The sequence below is a fragment of the Podarcis vaucheri genome (genome assembly GCF_965113315.1).
Source record: "Podarcis vaucheri genome assembly, chromosome: 4".
Taxonomy (NCBI): domain Eukaryota; kingdom Metazoa; phylum Chordata; class Lepidosauria; order Squamata; family Lacertidae; genus Podarcis; species Podarcis vaucheri.
Genome location: NC_138762.1, coordinates 2,788,312 through 2,814,395, shown reverse-complemented (window position 1 = coordinate 2,814,395; position 26,084 = coordinate 2,788,312). Strand labels below are relative to the sequence as shown.

The 26,084-nt window shown below is 48.0% G+C and overlaps 3 protein-coding genes across 3 annotated transcripts in view; 2 read left to right on the top strand and 1 right to left on the bottom strand.

Annotated features, from left to right (window-relative positions):
- The window catches only part of LOC309530302 (uncharacterized protein), a 218,749-nt gene extending 203,828 nt beyond the window's left edge, over positions 1-14,921 (top strand). Inside the window, exon 4 of the transcript XR_014218746.1 lies at positions 14,766-14,921. The gene's annotated coding sequence lies outside the window, so the exon portion shown is untranslated. The remainder of the gene's footprint in view (positions 1-14,765) is intronic.
- The window catches only part of LOC309530315 (uncharacterized protein), a 367,943-nt gene that overhangs the window by 57,572 nt on the left and 284,287 nt on the right, over positions 1-26,084 (top strand). The window contains exons 2-4 of the mRNA XM_082219131.1: positions 358-850; positions 1,053-1,134; positions 2,966-3,048. Of these exons, the coding sequence (XP_082075257.1) occupies positions 449-850; positions 1,053-1,134; positions 2,966-3,048 (567 nt within the window). The 5' untranslated portion in view covers positions 358-448. The remainder of the gene's footprint in view (positions 1-357; positions 851-1,052; positions 1,135-2,965; positions 3,049-26,084) is intronic.
- The window catches only part of LOC309530282 (uncharacterized protein), a 487,095-nt gene that overhangs the window by 358,123 nt on the left and 102,888 nt on the right, over positions 1-26,084 (bottom strand). The window lies entirely within an intron of this gene.

Genomic DNA, 26,084 nt, shown 5'->3' with positions numbered 1-26,084 from the left:
CGGGAACGTTCCCGCTGCTTGCTGAGAGATCCGCGAAGCCTGGAGAGTGAGAGGGGTTGGTGCGCACTGACCCCTCTCGCTCTCCAGGCTTCAGCGAAAGCCTGCATTCACCCCATAAGACGCACCCACATTTCCCCTTCATTTTTGGAGGGGAAAAAGTGCGTCTTATAGGGCGAAAAATACGGTATTTCTTCTCTTTTTACTCCTCTTTACTCCCCAAAAGATAGCTAATGGTCTGGGCTGTGGTGCAATCCTACCCTGGTTCCCAGCAAGACTCATCCATGCTTGCTCAGGGAACCTTTTTCTTCTCCTGATATTGTACAAATTCTGTAACAGAACAATGTATTTGCTTTGTAGGATTTGCAAGAGCTTTTCATTAAGACGGACAGAACTTGGCAGAAGACCAAAAGGTTCCTTCCGATCTCTCACAGGCTTCCTGAGAGCACAGATGGATGAGCAAGACTCAGCTGGCCCTGAAACAGGAAGAGGGCATGACATCCAAACTGGGAGCAGTGGGGGGTTCTGGGAAAATTTTGTGCAGAAGATCCTGGGTGAGGAGGACACCCTCCGCTCAAAGATGCAGAGCCAGCAGGTGAGGCAGTTCTGCTTCCAGGAGGCCAAAGGACCCCGAGAGGTTTGCAGCCGACTCTACCACCTTGACCGTCAGTGGCTGAAGCCAGAAAGGCACACGAAAGCTGAGATGCTGGACCTGGTGATCTTGGAGCAGTTCCTGGCTGTCCTTCCACCAGAGATGGAGAGCTGGGTGAGGGAATGCGGAGCAGAGACCAGTTCCCAGGCAGTGGCCCTGGCCGAAGGTTTCCTCCTGAGTCAGGCAGAGGAGAAAAAGCAGGTGAGAGAGACTTTCCTCTGGATACTCCCAAGGGGCTCCAAACAGGATTGAGAACATCCCATAACGCTCTACTGTTGGCCCATCTGTTTTTTGGGAAGGCATCCATGGAATGAGATGTAATACCTTGAATGTTTTTGTCTTTGTCATTCTTTTACTAATATTTCTCCCCATTCTCTGTTTTGAATCCTTGTTTCTTTCTCAGGGAAAGGATCTCTTTGCAGAAATGGACCTGGATTCCTGTGAGGCAGAGAGGCCTCCGTTGGACACCAGAGAGAGGCCAATGGGTAAGGAGGAAGGTGGTGTTTCTCTGTTTGGTCTCATTCTGTTGGTTTTCCAACTCATCTGAGGGTTCTTTGTCACGGCTAAAAATTGGCAGCTGTTTCTTTAATGCTTAAAAAGCTGGGTCAGCATGAGTCAGCGGCCTGCACCGGGTTGTATATATAGAGTGAGAAATGTTAGTTTGGTTTGGGTTGGTTGGTTGGTGAAAGCTGGTAGTGTTGGTGTGTGTGAGAGATTTTGACCAGCTTCAGCCCATCTGAAGCTGATACAGGCTTTTCTTATCTTGAGCCCAAGCAGAGTAGTCCACACAGCAGAAGGATAAGCAGTATGTGCCACATTCTCAACTTTATTTCCACTCTATGCTGAGAGAATACAAACATGCATCTTGCCTCTGTGAGAGCAGAGAAGCAACCTGTCTCTCTAACAAAGAAACCGAGAGAACAGTGAAAAACAGCAAACCAGTGTATGTCACATCCGGTCTCCCATTCCTGTGGGAATCCAACAGTAACTTGGAGTGTGGAATGCAAAACAATGTCTTGTGACATACATTCGCTGCTCAGTGAGGAAGCAGAAACCAACAGTGTGTACAGTTGGTCAGTCGCTTTTGTGTACAGTTGGTCAGTCGCTTTTGCAGAAAGGCTTTTAAGAATAAAAGCAGAAAGTACTCTGCAAGGATACTCTTCTTGTCGACTCTTTTATGCCAACAAGGGTCCGAGGACCAGGCTGAGGCAACAAAGGGAGGTCAGAACATTTTTTTTTTTTACACAGACTGACAGGTTATGGGTACAGTGTTTCTGAGCTTGTGCAGAGTGCAAAACGACTGACAGCATCTGAGCAGGGAGCTGGTGAGTCCTGGTGGTGTATGGAGCCAGTTGGTGGCAAGCTGTAACTGTCTGCAGTGACGCTGGGGCAGCTAGGATCTGAGGATCAGGAAAGCACTCAGCGTCGGCTACTGGAACAGTTTGAACTCCTAGAGCAGTGTTTCCCAAACGTTTTTGGGCAACGGCACACCTGTTTACCGGGAAAAAATCTCGCGGCACACCACCATTAAAGCCCCGCCCCGTGACGTCAGCGCGCAGCGTCACGCCGGGAGGGACGCACAAAAGTGAACGTTTTTTCCCTTCCCCTTGCCGGGGTGGGAGGAGGCAGCAGAGCGAGGGACTGAGGGACGGCGGCAGCTGAGGCGGCGGCGGCTGTTGTGGTGGTGGCGGCGATAGCGGGCGGAGGAGGAGCCGTCGCCGGGAGTTGCTGCTGCTGCTGTTGCTGCTGCTGCCCGGACATGCCGGCCTCCTCCTCCTCCGCTGTCTCGCGCTCCTCCCTTTTGCGCGCGCTGCCCCGCCGCTCGGCACCACCACCGCGGAGCCGCCCCCGGCTCGACGCGGATCCTCGCCGCCGCCGCCTCTCGCCGCCCGACTCGCCCGCCTCCCTCCCACGGCACACCAGCCGGTGTCTCACGGCACACTAGTGTGCCGCGGAACACCGGTTGGGAAACACTGTCCTAGAGGACCACAGTAGGCGACTCACAGAGCAGCTACACCAGTACTCTGCAAGGATACTCTTCTCATGGACTCTTTTATGCCAACAGAACCTTTTTTTTTTTTTATACAAACACTGATATTCTTTTCATCTTCTTTTGCGGGGAGACAGTTGGGAACAAGGCTCCAGAGGAGGGGAGATGGGTTTTTGCACATCTAACATATGAAATGGGCACAAACATCCAAATGCTTTCAGCAGGTAAGGCTTTCTCAAAGGCCCATCTGTAGTTAGAGATGCCCTCTTTCCCCTGTGAGAGAAGCAGGCACTCCTGGCGTCCTGTTTACATTTTTTCTCTTGCAGGTGACAGAATGATGCCAGCAAAACCTCCTGATCCGCCTTTTCATGGGGGCAGAAGGGAAGCAGCGGCTGTGGAACCAGATCAGGTCAGGGGAAGCTATCTTGTGGGGACAGAGGCCGAGGAATGGAGCAATATCATGGACTGGTTGGGCACAGAGGAATGGTGGGAGGAAGCAGCTGGGGAACCAGGAAGGGAAGATGCCTCAGAGCCCAAGAAGTTGAGGTGGAAGAAGGATGAGTTATCAGAGGGAGAAGTCTGGGAAGAGGAGATGTCAGAAGCTAAAGGGGTAACAGGGCTTAGTGAGCTTGGAGACTCTGTGGCAGAATGCAGTGCAGAATCAGAGGCAGAAAAGGAGGAGGCAAGAGGGAGAGGAAAGTCAAGAGGCAGAGGTGAGTCAGGAGAAGGAGGAACCATTGGTGGCTCCCTCTCCTTCTGCCAGAAGCCACCCTCCCTGATTTTCTCTCAGAGCCAGGAGACCCCCTGCGTTGCAGGAATCTCTGCTAGATTATGCAAACTGACAGACCCTCTGGGAATGAGCTGCTGTTCTCATGAGGCCCGAAACTCAGCCAAGTCTGTGAATATCGTGTTCTTGCTAAGAAAGTGTAAACTCCAGTTGTGTACTGTGTGATTTCCTACCCATAGAACTCTGACACCAGCCTTCTGAATTTCGCCAGTAGGATTCATCTGTAGTTGCAGTTTTCATGGAATCCTAGAGTTGAAAGGGACCCCAAGGGTCATCAAGTCCAACCCCCTGCGTTGCTAGATCATCCAAGACAGATGACCATCCAAAATAGGCTTATCTTATTTCTAGACTGATCACTGAATGCAAAAATCGGTTTCTAAGAAGTGGACAAATGAGAACAAATAGTGGCATGGATTCACCTAACCAGCGCCATCCGCTGGAAAATGGAGCCTGCCCCCCATTCCTCCCCTCCCCCTCTCCATGCCCCCATGAACCCCTTGAATTTGGCTCTAGGGCATTGGGAGGGAACCTTCCCAGAACAACTCACGAGGAGAGGAGAAAGTGGATCCCTTCCATCGGTGAAACTGGAATGCTTGTGTAGGCAGAATGACTTGGAAAACACAAGGTGGAGTTCCACCTATTTGCATAAAGACGGATACCCATAATTAAAAGGCAGAATAAAATAAGCATCCATAAATAAAATGTGCAGCAAAGCAATCCTATTGAAACAACACTGCTATTAACAGGAAGGAACCAACAGAACATTGTGTAGCAGATCATATTTCTGCTGTCTCAGAGGAGGACATTTCCCTTTTTCTTTCAGGGCCCAGTGTGCTTTGAAGATGTGGCCATTCGCTTCACGGACGAGGAGTGGGCGTACCTGGATTCTATCCAGAGAGCTCTGCATAAGGACGTCATGGAGGAGACTCATGGGATCGTGGCCTCTCTTGGTAAGGCTCCCTGTGGAATCATCATATCAGCCTGGAAATTCAAAACATACCTCTATGGAACCAAGCTCATATATTTTCACAGAGCTCAACAGCGTCCCCTATAACACCTGGGAACCTAACACCCCCACAATAAACAGTAACTTACAGTTTTTTCTTTGAACAATCTTCCTCAAATTATTCCTTTTTCTACCACGATCAGGCTGGTCTGAACTGCCCAGGCCATCTTCAATGTCAGCTTCAGAATTGTTAGGAAAGATAAGTTGTGAGCTTTAGAGCTTACAGGGTTAACAGCCCAGAGTGTCCTGCATCTGGGGAGGAGCTTTCTCAACATCCAGGAAAGCTGTTTCTTCGTTCTTTCTGACTTTCGTTTTCTGCTGAGACATGGAAGACGCAACGTCTGCATCTTCCGATGGTTTATCTTGCTGTACATACAATAAAGCTTTGTAATTTAGAGGAACAGCAGTGTATTGGACTCTGAGTTCTGCAAGCTCACACACACAAGCAGCACTCGCTGTGCTGCTCTGCTACAAGTCCAGGAAATGTGGAGCTTCAGGTTTTCTGTTTTTGTTTTTGCTCCTGTCAGTCTTGTGTTGACCAAAGAAATGACTGACAATGGAGATGGAAGGGATGCTATGGTTGGGCCAAACAAAATTCATCCCAGAGAGCTGTGGAAACGTACCGGACACCACATACGTAGCTTCAGGTTTTCTGGTTTTGTATTTGCTCCTGTCAGTCTTGGGTTGATCAAAAACATTAGGAAGAACTTCCTGACAGTAAGAGCTGTTCGACAGTGGAATTTGCTGCCAAGGAGTGTGGTGGAGTCTCCTTCTTTGGAGGTCTTTAAGCAGAGGCTTGACAACCATATGTCAGGAGTGCTCTGATGGTGTTTCCTGCTTGGCAGGGGGTTGGACTCGATGGCCCTTGTGGTCTCTTCCAACTCTATGATTCTATGAAAGAAATGACTGACAATGGAGATGGAGGGGATGCCATGGTTGGGCCAAACAAAATTCATCCCAGAGAAGAGCTAGACTTATTGAATCTCAGGTAGTAGTAGCAGTGATGATGATGATGATGATGATGATGAAGATGGTTTACAAACTTAATCTTTTCCAGAACAGGACTGCTCTTAAATCAATGTAACCCTCTAGTAATAATAATATTTTTTATTTATACCCTGCCCATTTGGCTGGGTTGCCCAAGCCACTCTGGGCGGCTTCCAACACATATATAAACATGAAACATAAATAATAGTCTGATCCCATATAAGTAGAACATTAACTTTAAAGTGAACTTCTCCTAGTGGCCAAAATTGTGGAAACCTTTTGTGAAAAGTGTATTTCTGAGGTTTGATGGCTCATAACACCACTTTTGTGTGGAGTAATACCATAAAATTATATATCAATGAAGGATAATCTAATGAAGAATGTAATGAAAGAACTTTTATGAAGGAGTATTTATTAGAACAGCAGTCCTAACCATTGGCAACCTTTAGCTTTAATTACGGCCTTACAATGCCTTCCCATGATATGAACCAAGTTTTTAGTACTGCAGCTGTAATAAAGTGAAACCAAGATTAAATTATTGCCTCTGTTAATTGGACTTTATTGCTGGGTTGCTTCTGACTAACAAGTTTCTTTAGTCGGCTCCATAGATTTCTGATTGGGTTAAAGTTTGGGCTATTCCCAGGCCATTCCGGCAGTGAAATATCTTTATATTGAAAGCACCTTTTGCACACAGCAGCAACATGACATGGAGCGGAATCCTGTTGAAGTATAAAATAGAATATATATATATGTGTGTGTGTGTGTGTGTAATGTTTCCAAGGGGTTGCTCGAGAGCAAGCAGGCAAATATCTCCCTGCTTAGCTGTGAAGCCTTGCTTTTGCTGCCAAAATAAACCTTACCTGTTCAGAGTGCCACTCTCCGTGGCTGACTCAGTCGTTGGCAGAATCCGTGAGTGGGCGGTTCCTAAACTTTCCCCAGCAAAGCAGCTTCTTGACTCCCAGTCTGCGCCTCCCCTCTCTGCGCAGATGCTTTCTGCGCAAGGAGGGTGTGGGTAACAGAGGACCCCTCTCCTCCCTGCTTTGCCCAGGCAAGTTAGAATCATAGAATAGAATCATAGAATCATAGAGTTGGAAGAGACCACAAGGGCCATCGAGTCCAACCCCCTGCCAAGCAGGAAACACCATCAGAGCACTCCTGACATATGGTTGTCAAGCCTCTGCTTAAAGACCTCCAAAGAAGGAGACTCCACCACACTCCTTGGCAGCAAATTCCACTGTCGAACAGCTCTTACTGTCAGGAAGTTCTTCCTAATGTTTAGGTGGAATCTTCTTTCTTGTAGTTTGGATCCATTGCTCCGTGTCCGCTTCTCTGGAGCAGCAGAAAAAAACCTTTCTCCCTCCTCTATGTGACATCCTTTTATATATTTGAACATGGCTATCATATCACCCCTTAACCTCCTCTTCTCCAGGCTAAACATGCCCAGCTCCCTTAACCGTTCATCATAAGGCATCGTTTCCAGGCCTTTGACCATTTTGGTTGCCCTCCTCTGGACACGTTCCAGTTTGTCAGTGTCCTCCTTGAATTGTGGTGCCCAAAACTAGATAAGTACTCCAGGTGTGGTCTGACCAGAGCAGAATACAGTGGCACTATTACTTCCCTTCATCTAGATGCTATACTCCAGTGTTTCCCAACCACTGTTCCGCGGCACACTAGTGTGCCGCGAGATGTTGCCTGGTGTGCCGCGGGAAAAATTAAAAAATTTGAAAGTTTTTTTTTAAAGTGAAATTTTCGATTAGGGCGCCGTCACTAGATGACCCCTGGGGTTCCCTCCCTCCCTCCCGCTCTGCGCCTCCCTCCTCCTCCTCCGGGGAGGCCCTTCCTGGCTCTCGGCCAAGGCTTGGCGGCTACCACTCACTCACTCGCTCGCCCACCCGTCCCTCCATCCCTGCACCCGGCCTCTCCCCCTCTGTCCCCGGCGCGGGGGCTGCCGGGATCCGTAGACCCCTCGCCCTTGGGCTCCGCGCCCGCGCGGGGTGCGCAAACTACGTTTCCCAGCGTGGCCTGGCGGGCCGGGCGTTTTGTTTGAAGCACTCTTCTCCCGGCCATGGAATGAGCGCAGCGGCGGCGGCCGGGCGGGCAGGGGCTCTTCCGCGCAGACCCCGCGCAGCCTGCCTGCGCCCCCGCGGAGATCAGGCGGCAGGATGGAGCCCGGGGATCCCCGCGGAGGCGGAGCGGCGGAGGCTGCCCCCCAGGTAGGGCTGCGTCGGGGGTGTGTGTTATTTTTGCAATGCTGCATCCGCGCCGGAGGGGACGCATCGGACCGCGGGGAGACCCCTTGGTGGGCGTGCAAGGCAATGCATGCGTGCAGGCGTTGCATGGAGTGCAGTGCAATGCAATGGCAACGCGGCGCCCTGCATGCATGCATGCAACTTCCACCGGCGCTCCGGACTTGGCAGGTGAGGGGGGTCCCCAGTGGGCGGCAGAGAGAGCCGGGAGGGCGAAGGGGAGCTGGGGGGAGCAGCGCTGCTCCCCGAGCCGAGCCCGGGGGGAAACTTCGGCGTCGTTGCGCCGGGTGTTGGAAGCGGAGGCTGGCGGGGGCCCCTCACCTGCAAAACCTGGTCGCCTCTCATATATTTCGTGCATTGCATTCATCGCCCGCTTTCTCCTCCAAGGAGCTCCCAGGGGCGCGCGTGGTTCTCCCCGTGTTATCCTCGCAACAACAGCCCTGCAAGGTGGGTCAGGCGAGTGGCCCAAGGGAGCACCCAGGGATTGTCCTGGCCAGGTGGGGTGATTTGAACCCTGCTCTCTGCCTGGTCTTCGTCCTCATTTAGCCCCCACATGTGCATGACTGTGCATGACTGAGGTTTTCCCCCCTCGTCTTGGCTATGGTGTGAGTCTGTGCTGTTAATTAATGGGGTTCTGCCTTTGGAGAAGATGAGCCAGCCCTCAAGGAGGTGATTATGTAATTTGCTAGCAATTCATGTCCCTCCCGGCGTGACGCTGCGCGCTGACGTCACGGGGCTGTAATGGTGGTGTGCCTCGAGATTTTTTTCATGAAACAAGTGTGCCTTTGCCCCAAAAAGGTTGGGAAACACTGCTATACTCCTATTGATGCAGCCCAGAATTGCATTGGCTTTTTTAGCTGCCGCGTCACACTGTTGGCTCATGTCAAGTTTGTGGTCAACCAAGACTCCTAGATCCTTTTCACATGTACTGCTCTCAAGCCAGGTGTCCCCCATCTTGTATTTGTGCCTCTCATTTTTTTTGCCCAAGTGCAATACTTTACATTTCTCCCTGTTAAAATTCATCTTGTTTGTTTTTGCCCAGTTCTCTAATCTGTCAAGGTCGTTTTGAAGTGTGATCCTATCCTCTGGGGTGTTAGCCACCCCTCCCAATTTGGTGTCATCTGCAAATTTGATCAGGATGCCCTTGAGTCCATCATCCAAGTCGTTGATAAAGATGTTGAATAAGACCGGGCCCAAGACAGAACCCTGTGGCACCCCACTAGTCACTCTTCTCCAGGATGAAGAGGAACCATTGATGAGCACCCTTTGGATTCGGTCAGTCAGCCAGTTACAAATCCACTGAGTGGTAGCATAGTCAAGACCGCATTTTACCAGCTTCTTTACAAGAATATCATGGGGCACCTTGTCAAATGCCTTGCTGAAATCAAGGTAGGCTACATCCACTACGTTCCCTTCATCTACCAGGCTTGTAATTCTGTCAAAAAACGAGATCAGGTTAGTCTGACATGACCTATTTTTCAGAAATCCATGCTGACTATTGGTGATCACAGCATTCCTTTCTAGGTGCTCACAGACTGTTTGCTTAATGATCTGCTCCAGAATCTTCCCTGCTATTGATGTCAGACTGACTGGGCGGTAATTATTTGGGTCCTCTCTTCCCCCCTTTTTGAAAATAGGGACAACATTTGCCCTCCTCCAGTCTGCCGGGACTTCGCCTGTTCTCCAGGAATTCTCAAAGATGACTGCCAGTGGTTCTGAGATCACATCTGCCAGTTCTTTTAATATTCTTGGATGCAGTTCATCTGGCCCTGGAGACTTGAATACATCTAAACTAGCCAAATATTCTTGTACTATCTCCTTAGTTATTCTGGGCTGTATTTCCTTTGCTGAATCATTTGCTCCAAATTCTTCAGGTCGGGCATTGTTTTCTTTATCGGAGAAGACTGAGGCAAAGAAGGCATTGAGGAGTTCAGCCCTTTCTGTGTCCCCTGTTTGCATTTCACCATCTTCTCCTCTGAGTGACCCCACTGTTTCTTTGTTCTTCCTTTTGCTACTAACATACCCATAAAAGCCTTTTTTGTTGCTTTTAACCTCTCTAGCAAGCCTGAGTTCATTCTGTGCTTTAGCTTTTCTGACTTTGTGTCTACACGTGCTGGCTATTTGTTTGAATTCCTCTTTGGTGGTTTCCCCCCTTTTCCATTTTTTGTACACATCCTTTTTTAATCTTAACTCAGTTAAAAGTTCTTTAGATAGCCACCCTGGCTTCTTTAGGCACCTTCCATGTTTCCGTCTCATTGGTATTGCCTGACGTTGTGCTTTTACTATCTCCCTCTTAACAAATTCCCAGCCATCATGAACTCCCTTTCCTTTTAGTATTGTTGTCCATGGGATCTCACCCAGCACTTCCCTAAGTTTTATGAAGTCGGCTTTCTTAAAGTCAAGAAATTGAGTCCTAGTATGCTTGGCTGCTCCTTTCCGCTGTATAGTAAACTTCAGAAGAGCATGATCACTTGCGCCTAATGATCCATCCACTTCTACCCCACTAACCAGATCATCAACATTGGTTAGGACCAGATCTAAAATGGCTGTTCCTCTTGTTGCTTCTCCCACTTTCTGGACAATGAAGTTGTCTGCAAGGCCAGTGAGGAATCTGTTTGACCTTATGCTCTTGGCTGAGTTTGATGTCCAACAAATATCCGGGTAATTGAATTCCCCCATTACTACTATCTCCCTTCCTTTTGCATGCTTGGCCATCTGTTCCAGGAAGGCATCATCTTCGCAAGTTGTCCTGGCACTGTCTTGCCTCTTCCGACTCCTGCAGCGCCACTCCACTTGAGGCATCTTTATTCTCCTCCCTTGAAGAGGAGCTGCTTCCCACGATCCCTGGAGGCTCTCTGTAATCCATTCGGCTTTTCCTCTCTCCCTCCTGAACCGAGGGCAGTTCCCTGACAATGTGCTTCAGCATCTGGGAAAAGATCACCTGAGGAACGCTTCAGTTTGCGCGCAAGTCTTTCATTTATGCATTTTAGGGCATTTACATCCCCATTAATGATGTAAATTTTGCCCACACTTTTTGCTGCCATACAACCCCAGATCAACACAATATCTGAGTGTTTCATGGTCGGTGTAATGCAAGTGGATGTAAATCTTATCTGATTCTTCTCCTCGTGTATGTTATGCCATCACTACCAAGCAAGGAGATTTGGGTCTCATTGCTCCAAATAACACTGTTCCATTGTTCTGCTGTCCAGTTAACATGGGTTTAATCTTTTCAACCTTTGCTTGTGAGATGAAAATGGCTTATTCCTTAGAATTATAACATTTTGACCAGTCCTTGCACTCAACTTCACATTAAATTGCGCCATGTCATCTTGTATACACCCAGATGATTTTCTTCTGTCATGTAGGGACAGTCTCTCCACTCGTCCATCGTCACTTGCCTTTGTGCACCTTTCCCTGCCTTTACCGGTCTAATTTTATAGTGACTGAGTCTCCTGATACCTCTTCAAAAATATATAATGGCCAGCTCTGGTTAAGTTTTTCCTAATCTTTCATCAGTTTCTTCATAACTGTAGCATTGTTCATTAAACAGTCCAATTTTACATCGCTTTCTGGATGACCAGTCAACTCTTTGTGCCATTTCTATAATTTTATTATGTTTTACAAGAACACAAAAAAACCAACCACAAAAAGACACAGAGTCAACCTAAGCAAGTTGTGCTTCCTTTTTCTGGTTGTTTGGCTATAACATTAGATAGAATATGGGTAAATGAACAATTTCCGTTGATACATAATTGTATGATATTACTCCAAAAGAAGCAGTTTTATGAGCCATCAAACCTCTGAAATACACTTTTCTGCAAAAGTCTTCCACAATTTTGGCCACTACTCTATAGCAAACAAAGCAGCAGTCAACAACTCAACAAAATCTGATAATAAATATGTTGGTTATTGACAAACAACAAAGGTAAGAAACACACACTGAACTTCCTTAATTTCTTCTCCATTTGTTCTTGAGGCTCTAATCCCTTTTTGTCTCCTTTGCAGATTGTGATGAAATCAAGAACAAAGGTGACCACGATAAAATCCCCAGAGAGGAGGAGCCACGTGAAAATTTGGAGTGTGGAAAGAGCTTCAGTAGGAGCCCCTCTCTCACTAGGCATCAAAGAATTCATACAGGGGAGAAACCCTATCAGTGCGTGGAATGTGGAAAGAGCTTCAGGAAGAGCTCCCATCTCACTTCCCATCAGAGAATTCACACAGGGGAGAAACCCTATCAGTGTGTGGAATGTGGAAAGCGTTTTAGTGTGAGCTCCTCTCTCACTAAGCACCAGCGAATTCATACAGGGGAGAAGCCCTATCAGTGTGTGGAATGTGGAAAGCGTTTTAGTGTGAGCTCCTCTCTCACTAAGCACCAGAGAAGACATACAGGGGAGAAGCCCTATCAGTGTGTGGAATGTGGAAAAAGCTTCAGTCAGAGCTACAATCTCACTTTGCATCAAAGAATTCATACAGGGAAGAAACCCTATCAGTGTGTGGAATGTGGAAAGAGTTTCAGTAAGAGCTCCAAACTCACTTCCCATCAAAGAATTCATACTGGGAAGAAACCCTGTCAGTGTGTGGAATGTGGAAAGAGCTTCAGTAAGAGCTCTAAACTCACTTCCCATCAAAGAATTCATACAGGGGAGAAACCCTATCAGTGTGTGGAATGTGGAAAGAGCTTCAGTCAGAGCTCCTCTCTCACTTCCCATCAAAGAATTCATACTGGGGAGAAACCCTATCAGTGTGTGGAATGTGGAAAGAGCTTCACTGAAAGCTCCTCTCTCACTTCCCATCAAAGAATTCATACAGGGGAGAAACCCTATCAGTGTGTGGAATGTGGAAAGAGCTTCAGTCAGAGCTCCTCTCTCACTTCCCATCAAAGAATTCATACTGGGGAGAAACCCTATCAGTGTGTGGAATGTGGAAAGAGCTTCACTGAAAGCTCCTCTCTCACTTCCCATCAAAGAATTCATACAGGGGAGAAACCCTATCAGTGTGTGGAATGTGGAAAGAGCTTCAGTCAGAGCTCCTATCTCAGTTCGCATCAAAGAATTCATACTGGGGAGAAACCCTATCAATGTGTGGAATGTGGAAAGAGCTTCACTGAAAGCTCCTCTCTCACTTCCCATCAAAGAATTCATACAGGGGAGAAACCCTATCAGTGTGTGGAATGTGGAAAGAGCTTCAGTCAGAGCTCCCATCTCACTTTGCATCAAAGAATTCATACTGGGGAGAAACCCTATCAGTGTGTGGAATGTGGAAAGACCTTCAGTCAGAGCTCCAATCTCACTTTGCACCAAAGAATTCATACAGGGGAGAAACCCTATCAGTGTGTGGAATGTGGAAAGAGCTTCATTCATAGCTCCAAACTCACGTCCCATCAAAGAATTCATACTGGGGAGAAACCCTATCAGTGTGTGGAATGTGGAAAGAGCTTCACTGATAGCTCCTCTCTCACTTCCCATAGAAGAATTCATACAGGGGAGAAACCCTATCAGTGTGTGGAATGTGGAAAGAGCTTCAGTCACAGCCACAATCTCACTTCCCATCAAAGAATTCATACAGGGGAGAAACCCTATCAGTGTGTGGAATGTGGTAAGAGCTTCAGTCAGAGCGCTGATCTCACTTCCCATCAAAGAATTCATACTGGGGAGAAACCCTATCAGTGTGTGGAATGTAGAAAGAGCTTCAGTCACCGCTACAGTCTCACTTACCATCAAAGAATTCATACAGGGGAGAAACCCTATCAGTGTGTGGAATGTGGAAAGAGCTTCACTGAAAACTGCAATCTCACTTCGCATCAAAGAATTCATACAGGGGAGAAACCCTATCAGTGTGTGGAATGTGGAAAGAGCTTCACTCATAGGTCCGATCTCATTTCCCATCAGAGAATTCATACAAGGGAGAAAACATATTAGTGTGTGGAATGTGGAAAGAGCTTCACTGAAAGCTTCTCTCTCACTTCGCATCAAAGAATTCATACAGGGGAGAAACCCTATCAGTGTGTGGAATGTGGAAAGAGCTTCACTCACAGCTCCAATCTCACTTCCCATCAAAGAATTCATACAGGGGAGAAAACATATTAGTGTGTGGAATGTGGAAAGAGCTTCTGGAGGAGCTCCAATCTCACTTTCCATCAAAGAATCTATACAAAGGTCGGAAAAACCATTAAACATCTTTAGGAACCAGACAAATCTCCACCTTTGGCTGATTAACATCAGTTTTGTGTTTTTATCTTGTGTTTTTGTGGGAGTCAGATAGCCACGGCAGAGGCTTGCAATATTGCAGGGTGCCCCCTGACCTCGGCTGACCAGCCCTCTGAGCTTTACAATGTATTGGAATGCATTGACCTTATAAGGAGTTATATCCCCCCCCTCTGGGCAGTGTAACCCTATATCGTTTGTGTGTGGGTTAAAGCTTGACCGGATGTAGGTAACGTGAGACATTGGAATGCAGCCATGCGGCTGGAGAGGACAAAGAGTAATAAAGCACCGGAGGGAGAGGAGAAGTCTGAAATGAGCTGTCCTCCGTCCATGGAAATATTGCTGGCTTCTGCGTCTTTATTTTATGCCAAAAAAGCACCATTGTAACGGCTGGCTCTGACATGTTTTTATGTTGTAACATTCCTGACACCTGTGGGTGTAGGGACTAGGCACCAACTCTTAAAGCCCATGGGGTCTTTGTCCCCCAATAAAATATTTGAGGGGGCCACTCCCAGGGTTTTTCCCCCCAAACACAACCTTTTATTCTTCCACAACTAGCCATACATTTTCTCTTTGAATTTTCTCTCTATAAATAAATAAATAAATAAATAAATAATGTACAAAGGTCACAACAAAATCAAAATACAAGAAAATACAAAAGTGGACAGGTCCCATATTTGCAGGCCAAACGCAAAAGTTGCTTTGAAGCAGGGTTTCCCAAACTTTGGTTCCCAGCAGCTCCTGGACTACAGTTTCCGTTATCCCTTCCCATTAGTCCTGCTAGCTAGCGATGATGGGAGTTGTAGTCCAAAAACAGCTGGAGACCCATGTTTGCTCTAAAGGGAAGGTAGGCTGGCCCTGTGACACCCTCTGCTGGCTAAATGAAATTTATAGATCACAAAACTGAAGTTTATCGGCACTTGAACCTCTAGGGAGCTTCTAGGTGTTTTCTGCACCACCTAGAGTACCCACAGAATTGTGGCTTCTACTGACAACACACATAGGAGAACAAATGAAAGACAAACACAATGGACAGGAAAAATCCTTGAAAGGATGATACCAAATGGACACAGGTAGGGGAGATGGAATGCTAGAAGTGTTCTCTGGGGCAAGGGGAGCTGCTGGAAATTGAACTATGGGCTCAAAATATTACTTTTTTAAAAAAACCACTGCCTTTATAGGCATTGCCATTCAAATGATGTGCATGTATCATTCCATACCTGGAATGGTATCAAGAGGGTGTTGCGTTATCTGCAGGATACCAAGGATTTCTGTCTCAAGCTGTCAGCTAAGGGTGATGGCTAGCTGATGTGCTGGACAGATAGCAATTAGGCGAATCTGGCTAACAGGAAGTCCGCATCTGGGATGGTGGTAAGGTTTGGGGACTCTTTGGTTGGGTGGAAGTCCCGGTGTGCTGGTCCTGGGGGTTAATCAAGAGGCAAGGTCTAAGTCCAGTCCGTGGTTGATGAAGCAATATGAAGGCAGTCCCTTAAAGTTGAAGCTGTGTGCAGGGCAGGGACTGTCAGCTACCAACGTTGCTCCCGCAACTTGGGACTGGGGCTGGCTGCCTTTTATATGTCCCGAGTCATAGGGCGGCCCTGATCCTCAAAAGACTCGCCTCTCCTGGCCAGGAGGCGAGCACTCTTCCTGCGGGAACTTAGTTCCCTCTGCCTCTCTGCCCTAAGCCTCTGCAGCTCAGGAGAGGCTGGAGGGTTACCGGACCCAGAGGCAACCCCAGCTTCCTCTGACGGGGCTGAGAGTATAGCACCTGCAGGCAATGGGTCCTCCATCACCTCAGGAGCCAGAGCAGACTCAGCTGGTGCCTGCACCTGAGGATCCAGCACAGGTGAGGACCCTTCAGGCTCATGCCCCAACCCCGGCTCATCTGCTTCTGGAGGCGGGGAATCCTGTGTAGGTTGGGATTCCTCAGGTTCATCATCTGAATCCGAATCCCAGGACATCACACCCAGAAGCAAAGTCTTATTGCGCTTTCCTTTACTGAAGCTGAATTCAGTGCGCTGTCTGAGCTTTGCAGGGAATATGAATTCTATGTTTGTTTGGTTCAAGAAATCTGCAGGTATTGTTGTTTGCCCATCACGGTGTGGGAGGACAATCAACCCTGTCTGAAGTTGGCAGAGTCTGGGCAGTTTAAGGCCAGAACCAAACACCTAGACATCCGTTTCCAGAATGTGTGTCAGAGTATCCAGTTAGGCTTGGTGAGATTGCAGTACTGTCCAAGCCAGAAGAACCTGGCAGATGGGGACATGAAACCTTTGAGCTTTCAGCATCATGGGGAGTTCTGTAAAGGTCTGTGTTTGGGGTAAGTGGTGAAACTTACGAGCCCCCAGCAGTGCAGGACGAGAGGGGGTGTGATGGGGAATCAGAGCTTATAGGCTTAACAGCTCAGAACCCATCGTCCTGCCTGTTCTGGGGAGGAGCTGTCTCCAACTTCTGGAGAAGCTGTTTCTTTGTTCTGTCTGACTTGCTTTTGCTGCCAAGCAAGGAAGCAAGATAACTGCTGTCTCGGATGGTTTGTTTATTTTTACTGTTCTGCTGTAAATAAAGCTGCTAGTTTAGAACAACAGCATGTGGACTCTTTATCTTCTGCAAGCTTATACACTAAGCGGCTTGTGCTGTGCACACTGCTACAAGTCGAGAAAGCTGAATGGAACACAGGGAAGTGTGCCAGACTCCACAACACTTTGCACCTCCAAGGAGTCTTCACCCAACTGGTGGATCAGACCCTTCTTGATGTAAATATGGTGAACCAGTTCCATCTTCCACAAAGGTTTGCCTTAGCCTTTGTACTGGAACAGCTAGTGACCACATCTGCGCAGATCATCCTGGCGTTTGGACTCTGCCCAAACTTCTCACAGGAAAAACTTTCCACTGCTTCAAACACAGCAGTGCCACCTGCTGGTTGCAGTGATGGTTGGGATGACGTGGCAGCCAACTCCCCTAGCTCCTCCTGCTTTGGAGATTTCACCCCCTGAACAGGAAACACCCCCCTCGTGCTCTCTTCCTCCAAAAGCCTCCCTTTTGTGGAGCTTTCGGTTTCAGGAACACATCCCTGCATGGTCTGGGATACTGTTTCAGCTTTCCCCGGGGTGTAACTTCTGGCAGACTGCTCAGCAGCCCCCACCATCTTGAAGTGTCCATCATGTGATGCAGCTTTAATTCTTAGTACACCAGTCACCTAAAATTGCTGATGTGTTAACCAAGCTAAATCTGATGGGTGCTAACCCTGTAGACACACCAATGACAACAGGTTATCAGGTAGATGACACTGAAGGAGCATTTTCTGGCACTACACTGTACAGAAGTGTGGTAGGCAAACTAAATTTCATTGCCAGATGTTCAAGACATGACATTGCAGTTAGCTGTAACTTGCTAAGCAGACAAGTCAACAATCCTACTGTTAAGGATTGGAAAGCTCTGAAACACATAGCACACTATTTGAAAGGCACTATGCATTACAGACTGACATTTAACAATCAGAAGTCTGGTGGTCTTGAGATATTTGCTGATACGAGTTTTGGAAGTGACACTGCAGACGGGAAAAGCACATATGGAGTTTGCTATATGTACAACCAGGGTCTATTTGATTGATCGTGCATGAAGCAAACAACAGTAGTTTAAGTTCTTGTGAAGCTGAACTGAATGCATTGTTTTATTCACTTCTGGATTGTGAATGGTTGTTACAGTTGTGTAAAGACATGAGAATTCCTGTCAAATGTCCAATTCAGATTATGACTTCTGAAGGTTGTAAGCAAAGCACAAAGCACTTGCAATTGAAGCTGCAACATACTAGAGAATGTGTTGAGAAAGGACTCGTAACGGTGTCCTACATGCCAGGTAATGAAATTCCTGCTGATTTATTGTCCAAGGTTGTTCCGAAGGATCAACACTGTACCTATGTACAGAAATTAGGTTTGTACTGATAATGTACTGACACGCTGCCCAGTGGTGTTCACAGAAAGGGGGAAGATGTTAGTTTCTGTTTCTCACTGCAGCTGTGTGGAGTCCCAGGACTCTGTTTAGATTCCAGAGACCTTGCAGTCTCACGGGAAAGGGAGGCAGGATGTGACGTTAGTGATTTCCTGTTTCCTTTGTTCCTTTGTTCAGTTGCTCTCTGCTTTCATAAAGAGAGGATGTCTTTTCTGTTCTGCATAGTTTAGAAATAAAACTCTTTATAATGTAGCCAAACCTCGCGTCTCTTCCCTGTGCTGGGAACCCTGCTGGATAGAATGTGCTTGAGGCCTTATCAAAGGCTCAGGTCACTAAACACGTCGGAGGCGATTTCAAAGGCTCAGCTCGGAGGAAGATGAGGCCTTATCGGCTTGGCCGAGCGAAGATTCTGACAAAGATTCAAAAAATGTTTAGGGGTCTGTGTACCCCCAGGAAAAAAGCACTGGATCTAGCCATCATCTTTCTTTTTTCTTTTACAAACATTTTATTGGTTTTGAATGAATCATAGAATTATAGAGTTGAAAGGGACCCCAAGGAACATCTAGTCCAACCCCCCGAATGCAAGAAACTCAGCTAAAGCATTCATGACAGAATGAACCACGCACATCACAAACACAATAACAACAGTTATGTAGAAGTGTCCATGTACTGTTCGAGTAGGAACCAAGACGGGTGACCAGTGGAATGAATAAATGTTTACTCCCAGCATCTAGTGCTTAAACCAAAGGGAAGCACTATCTCCATATTAATGCACTGGAAAGGGGGTGGGGTGGGGAGACCGCCTGTCTAAAGGAAGAAGAAGAAGAAGAAGAAGAAGAGGAGGAGGAGGAGGAGTTTGGATTTGATATCCCGCTTTATCACTAACCTAAGGAGTCTCAAAGCTGCTCACAATCTCCTTTCCCTTCCTCCCCCACCACAAACACTCTGTAAGTTGAGTGAGGCTGAGAGACTTCAGAGAAGTGTGAGTAGCCCAAGGTCACCCAGCAGCTGCATGTGGAGGAGCAGGGAAGTGAACCCGGTTCACCAGATTACGAGTCCACCGCTCTTAACCACTACACCACGCTGGCTGATGTTGTTTCATTCCCCCTCTTTTTTTGTTAGAGTGTATATTAATTTCCCAATAAAAAACCTCCAACTAACATATCAAATCATAATCCAATAAAAATAAAAAACTAAAATTAAAAAGATCAAATTGTCTTCCGAATTGTAATTTTGATTTTACGACTTCCCATAGCCTGAACCTCGAAGCATATCCAAATCTCAGTCCTGCTTCTCATTTCATTCCCCTTCTAACAACTCTGCTGTGTTGTGTCAAATGTCCATACAGATTTATATGCCATCTTTGATCAATCCTGCCTGCAGTTGTTGGTCCACCCTGAAGCTCGAAATGCCTCATGGAATCATAGAATCATAGAGCTGGAAGGAAACCCCAGGGGTCACCCAGCCCAACCTCATGCATTGTTGGAATCGCTGCTGAACAATCCCTGGTGGGTGGTCCTCCGACCTCTGTTTAAAAATCTCCAACGAAGGAGAGTCCACCACCTTCTGCAGTAGTTTGTTCCCCCATCAAACTGCTCTTACTGTCAGAAAGTTCCTCCAAATGTTTAGTTGGAGTCTTCTTTCATGCCATTTGAATCCAACCTTCTGGAGAAGCAGGATATAAACTTGCTCCATCTTCCATGTGACAGCCGTTCAGATAGTTTAATATGGCTATCATATCCTCTTTTCCAGGTTAAACATACCAAATTGCCTCAGCCATTCCTCATAAGGCTTGATTGTTCTCCTGTTATATACATTCCAGAGTTAGACAAAAAAGATTCATACACTTTCTGATAATGAAGTCCCTCCTGCTTCCATAAAATATTGCCTATAAATGATCATACCTGAGCTATCTGGAGCCAGTCATACTGAGGACCCCTCAACTGGATTCACAAAGGTTATTATAAGATGGGTCGGCACCACTCAATAAGGTCCTGAACATAGAACAACCCCCTGGATGTCCACCCCTTGTACTGGAGATATTTGTTTTGATCATGAAAATCCAGAAATGGAATTAGTGGAGATTTCTGAGGACCTACAGTATTCCTCCATCTCTTCCATGTTTCTCAGGTTGCACACAGAAATGACATACCCTGTTTTTTGCACCATAACACTCACTTTTTTCCTCCTAGAAAGTAAGGGGAAATGTCTGTGCGTGTTATGGAGCGAATACCTATGGGTGGCGGGGGGGATCTGCTGCAGTCGTGAGCAGAGGATCCATGGTTCCCCTTCCTTCCCTCCTCCGTGGTTACAAAGCATGGATCCACATGGATCCTCGGGATTTTTGCATTGGACTACTCCAAACTCACTGTCAGATCACATGTCTGTGGCCACAGCATGAACCACAAAAATCATACATCCACTATTTCATTTAGAATATTTTTTTTCTTGTTTTCCTCCTCTAAAAACTACGTGCGTGTTATGGTCTGGTGCGTGTTATAGAGCGAAAAATACGGTATTTATATTGCTCTGTATGTAATACTGTAATAGACTGTTTTAACAAATGATGGTCAAGTTTCTTTCCTAATTTTAATCATATCTCTGGCCTAATAAAATCTGGAACTTTTGATGTCATGTTATTCTGGGTTTCCAGTCCTGAAAAAGCAGGGATTTATTCAGTGGTGGTGACCCTTTTTCAGCCTCAGGGTCATGTTTTCTTATCAAAAGCTTTCTGGGAGCCACATCCCAGAGGTGGGTGTGGCAAAATGGGTGTGGTCAGACATATACCCCTCTTCATCCAGGCAACCAAGAACAGTTGTCATAGTTCCAAGACAGATGGCAGTTGGGTAAAATCACTTGGGGAGAGTGCAGAATGGGGCCAATGAGGGAAGTGGCCTGGGCAGGGTCCTGAGGGCAAGACAGAGCTGCCAGGAGGCCTGTACAGTGGTACCTCTGGTTATGAACGCTTTTGTTTACGAACGCTTCTGGTTACGAACTCCGCTAACCCTGAAGTAGCTGCTTCTGGTTGTGAACTTTGCCCCAGGGTGTGAATGGAAATTGTGCACAGGTGGTGTGTGCGCAGTGAGAGGCCCCATTAGCGAAAGCGCGCCTCAGGATAAGAGGCTTAAGAACGGACCTCCGGAACGAATTAAGTTCGTAACCAGAGGTACCACTGTATTGAGTTTCCAGGTATGAGGTTGGGGGGGGGGGAATTCTCCTTGTGGTTTCAAGAACGGAGCCTCATACTAAATCCCCAATCAGTAGGACTTCATTCAGTAATGCATTACATTTCTATTAGGACACAGACTATACAGCATAGGCAAAGTATGCATAATCTTAGCTGTTCATCCTTTACCCAACCACTTTCTGCCTCGTCTGCACTTCACCATCTCTCATCAAGCCATAGTTCATGAAAAACACTTACCCAACCCATTTGATTTTAGTATCTGTGTCAGAACCCTCCTTGTACCTTATCTGGAGTTGTTTTTCTCTTAAACAATCGGCCATTAATTTCCCCTTTAACTAGTTTTTACTAGTCTTGTGGTCAGTTCCCATTCCTGTGTATGTTACGCTGGCCTCACTTATTAATGGGCCTAACCTGGGTCTTTTTTTCGGCCAGAACTTGCTGGAACTCAGTTCTGGCCCCTCTTGGGTGGGTGCCATTGCCATCCTAAGAAAACGAGGGAGGTATTCTGAAACTTCTTTTTTCTAGAAAAATAGCAGAAAAATAGCACTGGACCTAACAGTTGCCCTACCTCAGTTCCCCATTCTTTTAAAAAATAAAAATCTGACCATTTATATTCATCAATGCATACAGGTATCACACTGTTTTATTCTCTGCCTGCCAACCCACCTATCTGGTATTCCTGCTCTGCCCATCACAGGATTCTCTGTGAATTCCCTCTAGCTGTGAAGCTGTTGTCTCTTTCAAGCTACCTTCTGTTCCACTCTTCCCAAGTCTGCTGGAGATGTAGAATGATAGAGAATCCTAAGGCTGGAGGTGGGATTGGGGTCCGCTCTCCACAGTCCCCCTGACTCTGTAACCTTGGAAGAGATGCTCCAGGTCTGGGCAGTTTGGATGCCATGGGAATTGGGATGGAACAAAGCTCTTTCTACAGTGAAACAACCCCCCGAGATGTCCACCCTAGCGCCTCCACAGAAACACTATACATTTTATTTATATCCCGCCCTCCCCAGCTGAAGCCGGGCTCAGGGCGGCTAACAACAATAAAACAGTACAACGGTACAACACAACACAACACAACACTCTAAAACCATTCCCCCCCCCTCATGACATCGTGTTGCACAAGCACCGTCTCTCCACCCCCGCACCACTGCCCCTCATAGGATGATCCCGACGGGAACCCCTTCGACTTTCATCGAGATGGAACCCCAAGGAGCCACGCACGACCCGGATCTTAGGTATGGCACATCAGACTTTTACTAAGCTTGTGCGGAGAAAAGGATTGCGCGGTGTCCTCCCTCGCAATCTTATCTCCGAAGGGGGGAACTGTAGCAGGAGATCCCCCCCTTCATGACATCGTGTTGCACAAGCACCACACACACGCACACACCATTCCCCAAGCCTGGAGATGTCCCTTCTAGAGGGGCATCACCCCAAAGAGCGATAGCCTTCTGTAAATAAGGAAGCGCTAACCCCTTTATTTCTATGAATTTTCTTACAATGCTCCACTTCGCCCTATCCTTATCATGAGTAGACCGGCCGCCCAAACTCTGGGTCAGTAGGCTGCCGTTTCAGCCAATCAGCGTTACCAAACAGCGTCTCAGGGTCAGGGGCCAGTCTGGGCCAAAACGGCCCTCACCTGCCCCCACCACAGAGTCCCTGGCTCTCGTCTATATTATTGCACTTTATGTGTTGTTTATGTGCAAGATAAACATTTGATATTGTGATAAGACTATATAGAAGAGTATTGTTTATGTGACTGCACACCCAGTTACGTCTTGTGTGTTTGTCCATTCCAGGAACAGCATTCCTGACCCAGATTTTCACAGGAAGTCCCTAAGATGATTCCCCTTTCAAACAGGATACGTGAATCTAAGCCAGTAGGGTCCTCCTCTCTGGCAGACGGACAACCCCGTCCCCAAAGCCCCTCCCTCCCCCACTTCCCCATGGGGGCCCCCCACACCACCCATCACTCACCAGGATGGCTTGGGCCGCCACCTGCTTGGAGCAGTTCTGGGTTCAGAGCCCCCTGAGCTGAGCTGCCTGGCAGTTCTGAATCACCTCCGGCAGGTACAGCTGATCTTCCTCCAGCAGCTGAAAGGCAAAAGTCAGTCTGTCAGTTCCTCAGGAAGGGAGGGCTTCTCCACCTCCCAGAGTGCAGAGTGGGGGGCAAGGAGGGCAGGTCTGAGTCCCTGCTCTGGTTCTCTCCAATGCTCACCCCTGGGAGAGGGATGTGCAACCGCAGCACATCTGCAAAGAGAAGGACATGGGGACAGGTGAGTCCTCCCTGAGCACCTGGCAAGGCTATTCCAAGAGTTTTCTCCTGGGTTCCAAGTCCTACTGCTGGGGAGGAGGGACATCCCAACCCTTGGGGACCAATCCTGGCCTCCTTCAACCAGAATGTGGCTCCCCAGGCTAACAAGATGGTCAATATCCGGTTCCACTCCACCCTTTTAAAATTTAAATCTCAAAACAGATCCTAACTTTCAGAGCATGTAAACCACATGAGTGGAAAGACTTCTGCTCCACTCACAGAAATAGGACTATGCTTCCTTCTCCCACCCTTGAAGTAAACGTCTATGTAACGAAAGAGAATTGACCCAAGTCTGCCTTCCTCCGCCATCCTCAGCTTCGCTCTTCAAGCCAAAAGACAACACTTCCTGTAGTGATCAGGTGGGATTGCTATGAGGATTTATAACAAATATAGAGTAAGCCTTCTGTGTCAGCAATGAAAGCATTGCCATGACTGGGTTTAAACTATTTTCATATGATTCTTGATCAATCCACTCCTCTGCATCCCTGTTCCATTTCTCTTTCTTCACAAGTCACGTACCCATTGAGACAGGCAGGCGTCCTGGGTCATCAGAGACAGGGGGCAGTTTCTTTGCTGTAGCTTTTCTGATATGTTAATCTTAGGATGTTAATCTTAGGGCCAGGAAACAGGTCTCACATAAAGGGGATAATGATCACTGTCCTCCTGGCCATCCTTCTTATCCTAGGTATGGATTGTTTAGGACCCACTTGGGCAGGGGTACAGACGTTTGGTCTGTAACACGTGGATCATCAGTCTGCGTCTCACGTGTTCTGTGTTTTAAAGGTCTCTGAGATCTCTTGATGAAGGGAGGGAGATGCTCAGAGTCCAGCCAAGAGCCTCACCCCCAAAAGGATATCTGGGCATTGGCATAGCCAGGGGGGGGCAGCTGCCCCCCTTAATCCATAAAGAAATAATAAGAATCTGAGGTTCTGCCAAGCGAGAGAGGGCTGAGCTGGAGGGACTCGGCTTGGCAAGGGTTAAAGGGAACTGAGCTGCCTTCCTAGAGAGGACAGGAAGCAAGGGGGGGCCAGGTCCTCCAGAGCCAAGGCCCCTCCCTCCCCAGTCCTTTCCTGCAAGGAAGTGGGGGGGGGGGTGTTGCTTTGTGTCTCTGCTGCAAGGGCTGCCTCGCTCTCCCCTCCTGGGATCTGGTGAGTCTCCTCTCTCTCTCTCTGGGATCTGGTGAGTCTCCTCTCTCTCTGGGATCTGGTGAGTCTCCTCTCTCTCTCTCTGGGATCTGGTGAGTCTCCTCTCTCTCTGGGATCTGGTGAGTCTCCTCTCTCTCTCTCTGGCATCTGGTGGGGGTCCCAGGGCTGCAGCAGGGGAGGGGGCCTGGGGGGCCTGATCAGGGAGGAGAGGGTCCTGCCAGGGAGGGGCCAGGTCTGCCACGCTCTCCTTCCTGCAGATCAGAGGGTCCCAAACTCATTTGACCCTCCGCCCCCCCCTTCAGAAAAGATCTCCCTTCTTCAAACAAAGGAGTCCCTGGGACTTTAACTCTGTGTGAATTCGCTCAGCCTCATTGCACAACAGAGGAAACACCTGCAAATGGTTTTCCAAAGCTGGACGAGGAGGTGGACTAGCCCCCCCCCAAAAAAAAAGGGTGGGAGAGGAAGGCCAGGAGTAAAGAGAGGGATCCCAGCCCAGAGTCTGGCTGCTGCATTGGGGACCAGTTTCCCAGTCGTCTCCCAGGGCAGCTCCCCACGGAGGCCACTGCAGCAATCCCCTCGCACCCAGAGCAGGGCATCCCAGGACCACATCCTCTCTCTCCCAAAGGGATTGTTGCTGGAAAACCAGCCGGAAATGGGCGCTGCTACTCACTGAGCCTCCAGGGACCTTGGGATCAATGGCTGTGTGTGTGTTAAGCTATCTAATTGAATAATAATAATAAAAAACCCGCCTAAATTTCAAGGGAGGTGTCTTTGGCACAACTCACTTGGCACTCAGCAGGTTGTACCTCAGAGCAAAGAAAAAGGGACCCCACCCAGGAGTCTGTCTGGAGAGCGGCAGAGAGTCCAAGTGCAAAGGATTGTTGCTGGCAAAGCAGCCGGAAATGGGCGCTGCTACTCACTGAGCCTCCAGGGACCTTGGCATCAATGGCTGTGTGTGTGTAAAGCCATCTACCTCTCTTTTAAATCAGAACGAGTGAAGGCGGTGAAGGTCCTTTGTGAGTGCCTGGAGGCAGTTGGAGGATGGATGGCGGCTAACAGATTGAGGTTGAATCCTGACAAGACAGAAGTACTGTTTTTGGGGGACAGGAGGTGAGCAGGTGTGGAGGATTCCCTGGTCCTGAATGGGGTAACGGTGCCCCTGAAGGACCAGGTGCGCAGCCTGGGAGTCATTTTGGACTCACAGCTGTCCATGGAGGCACAGGTTAACTCTGTGTCCAGGGCAGCTGTCTACCAGCTCCACCTGGTACGCAGGCTAAGACCCTACCTGCCCGCGGACTGTCTCGCCAGAGTGGTGCATGCTCTAGTTATCTCACGCTTGGACTACTGCAACACGCTCTACGTGGGGCTACCTTTGAAGGTGACCCGGAAACTACAACTAATCCAGAATGCGGCAGCTAGACTGGTGACTGGGAGCGGCCGCCGAGACCATATAACACTGGTCTTGAAAGACCTACATTGGCTCCCAGTACGTTTCCGAGCACAATTCAAAGTGTTGGTGCTGACCTTTAAAGCCCTAAATGGCCTCTGTCCAGTATATCTGAAGGAGCGTCTCCTCCCCCATCGTTCTGCCCGGACACTGAGGTCCAGCTCCGAGGGCCTTC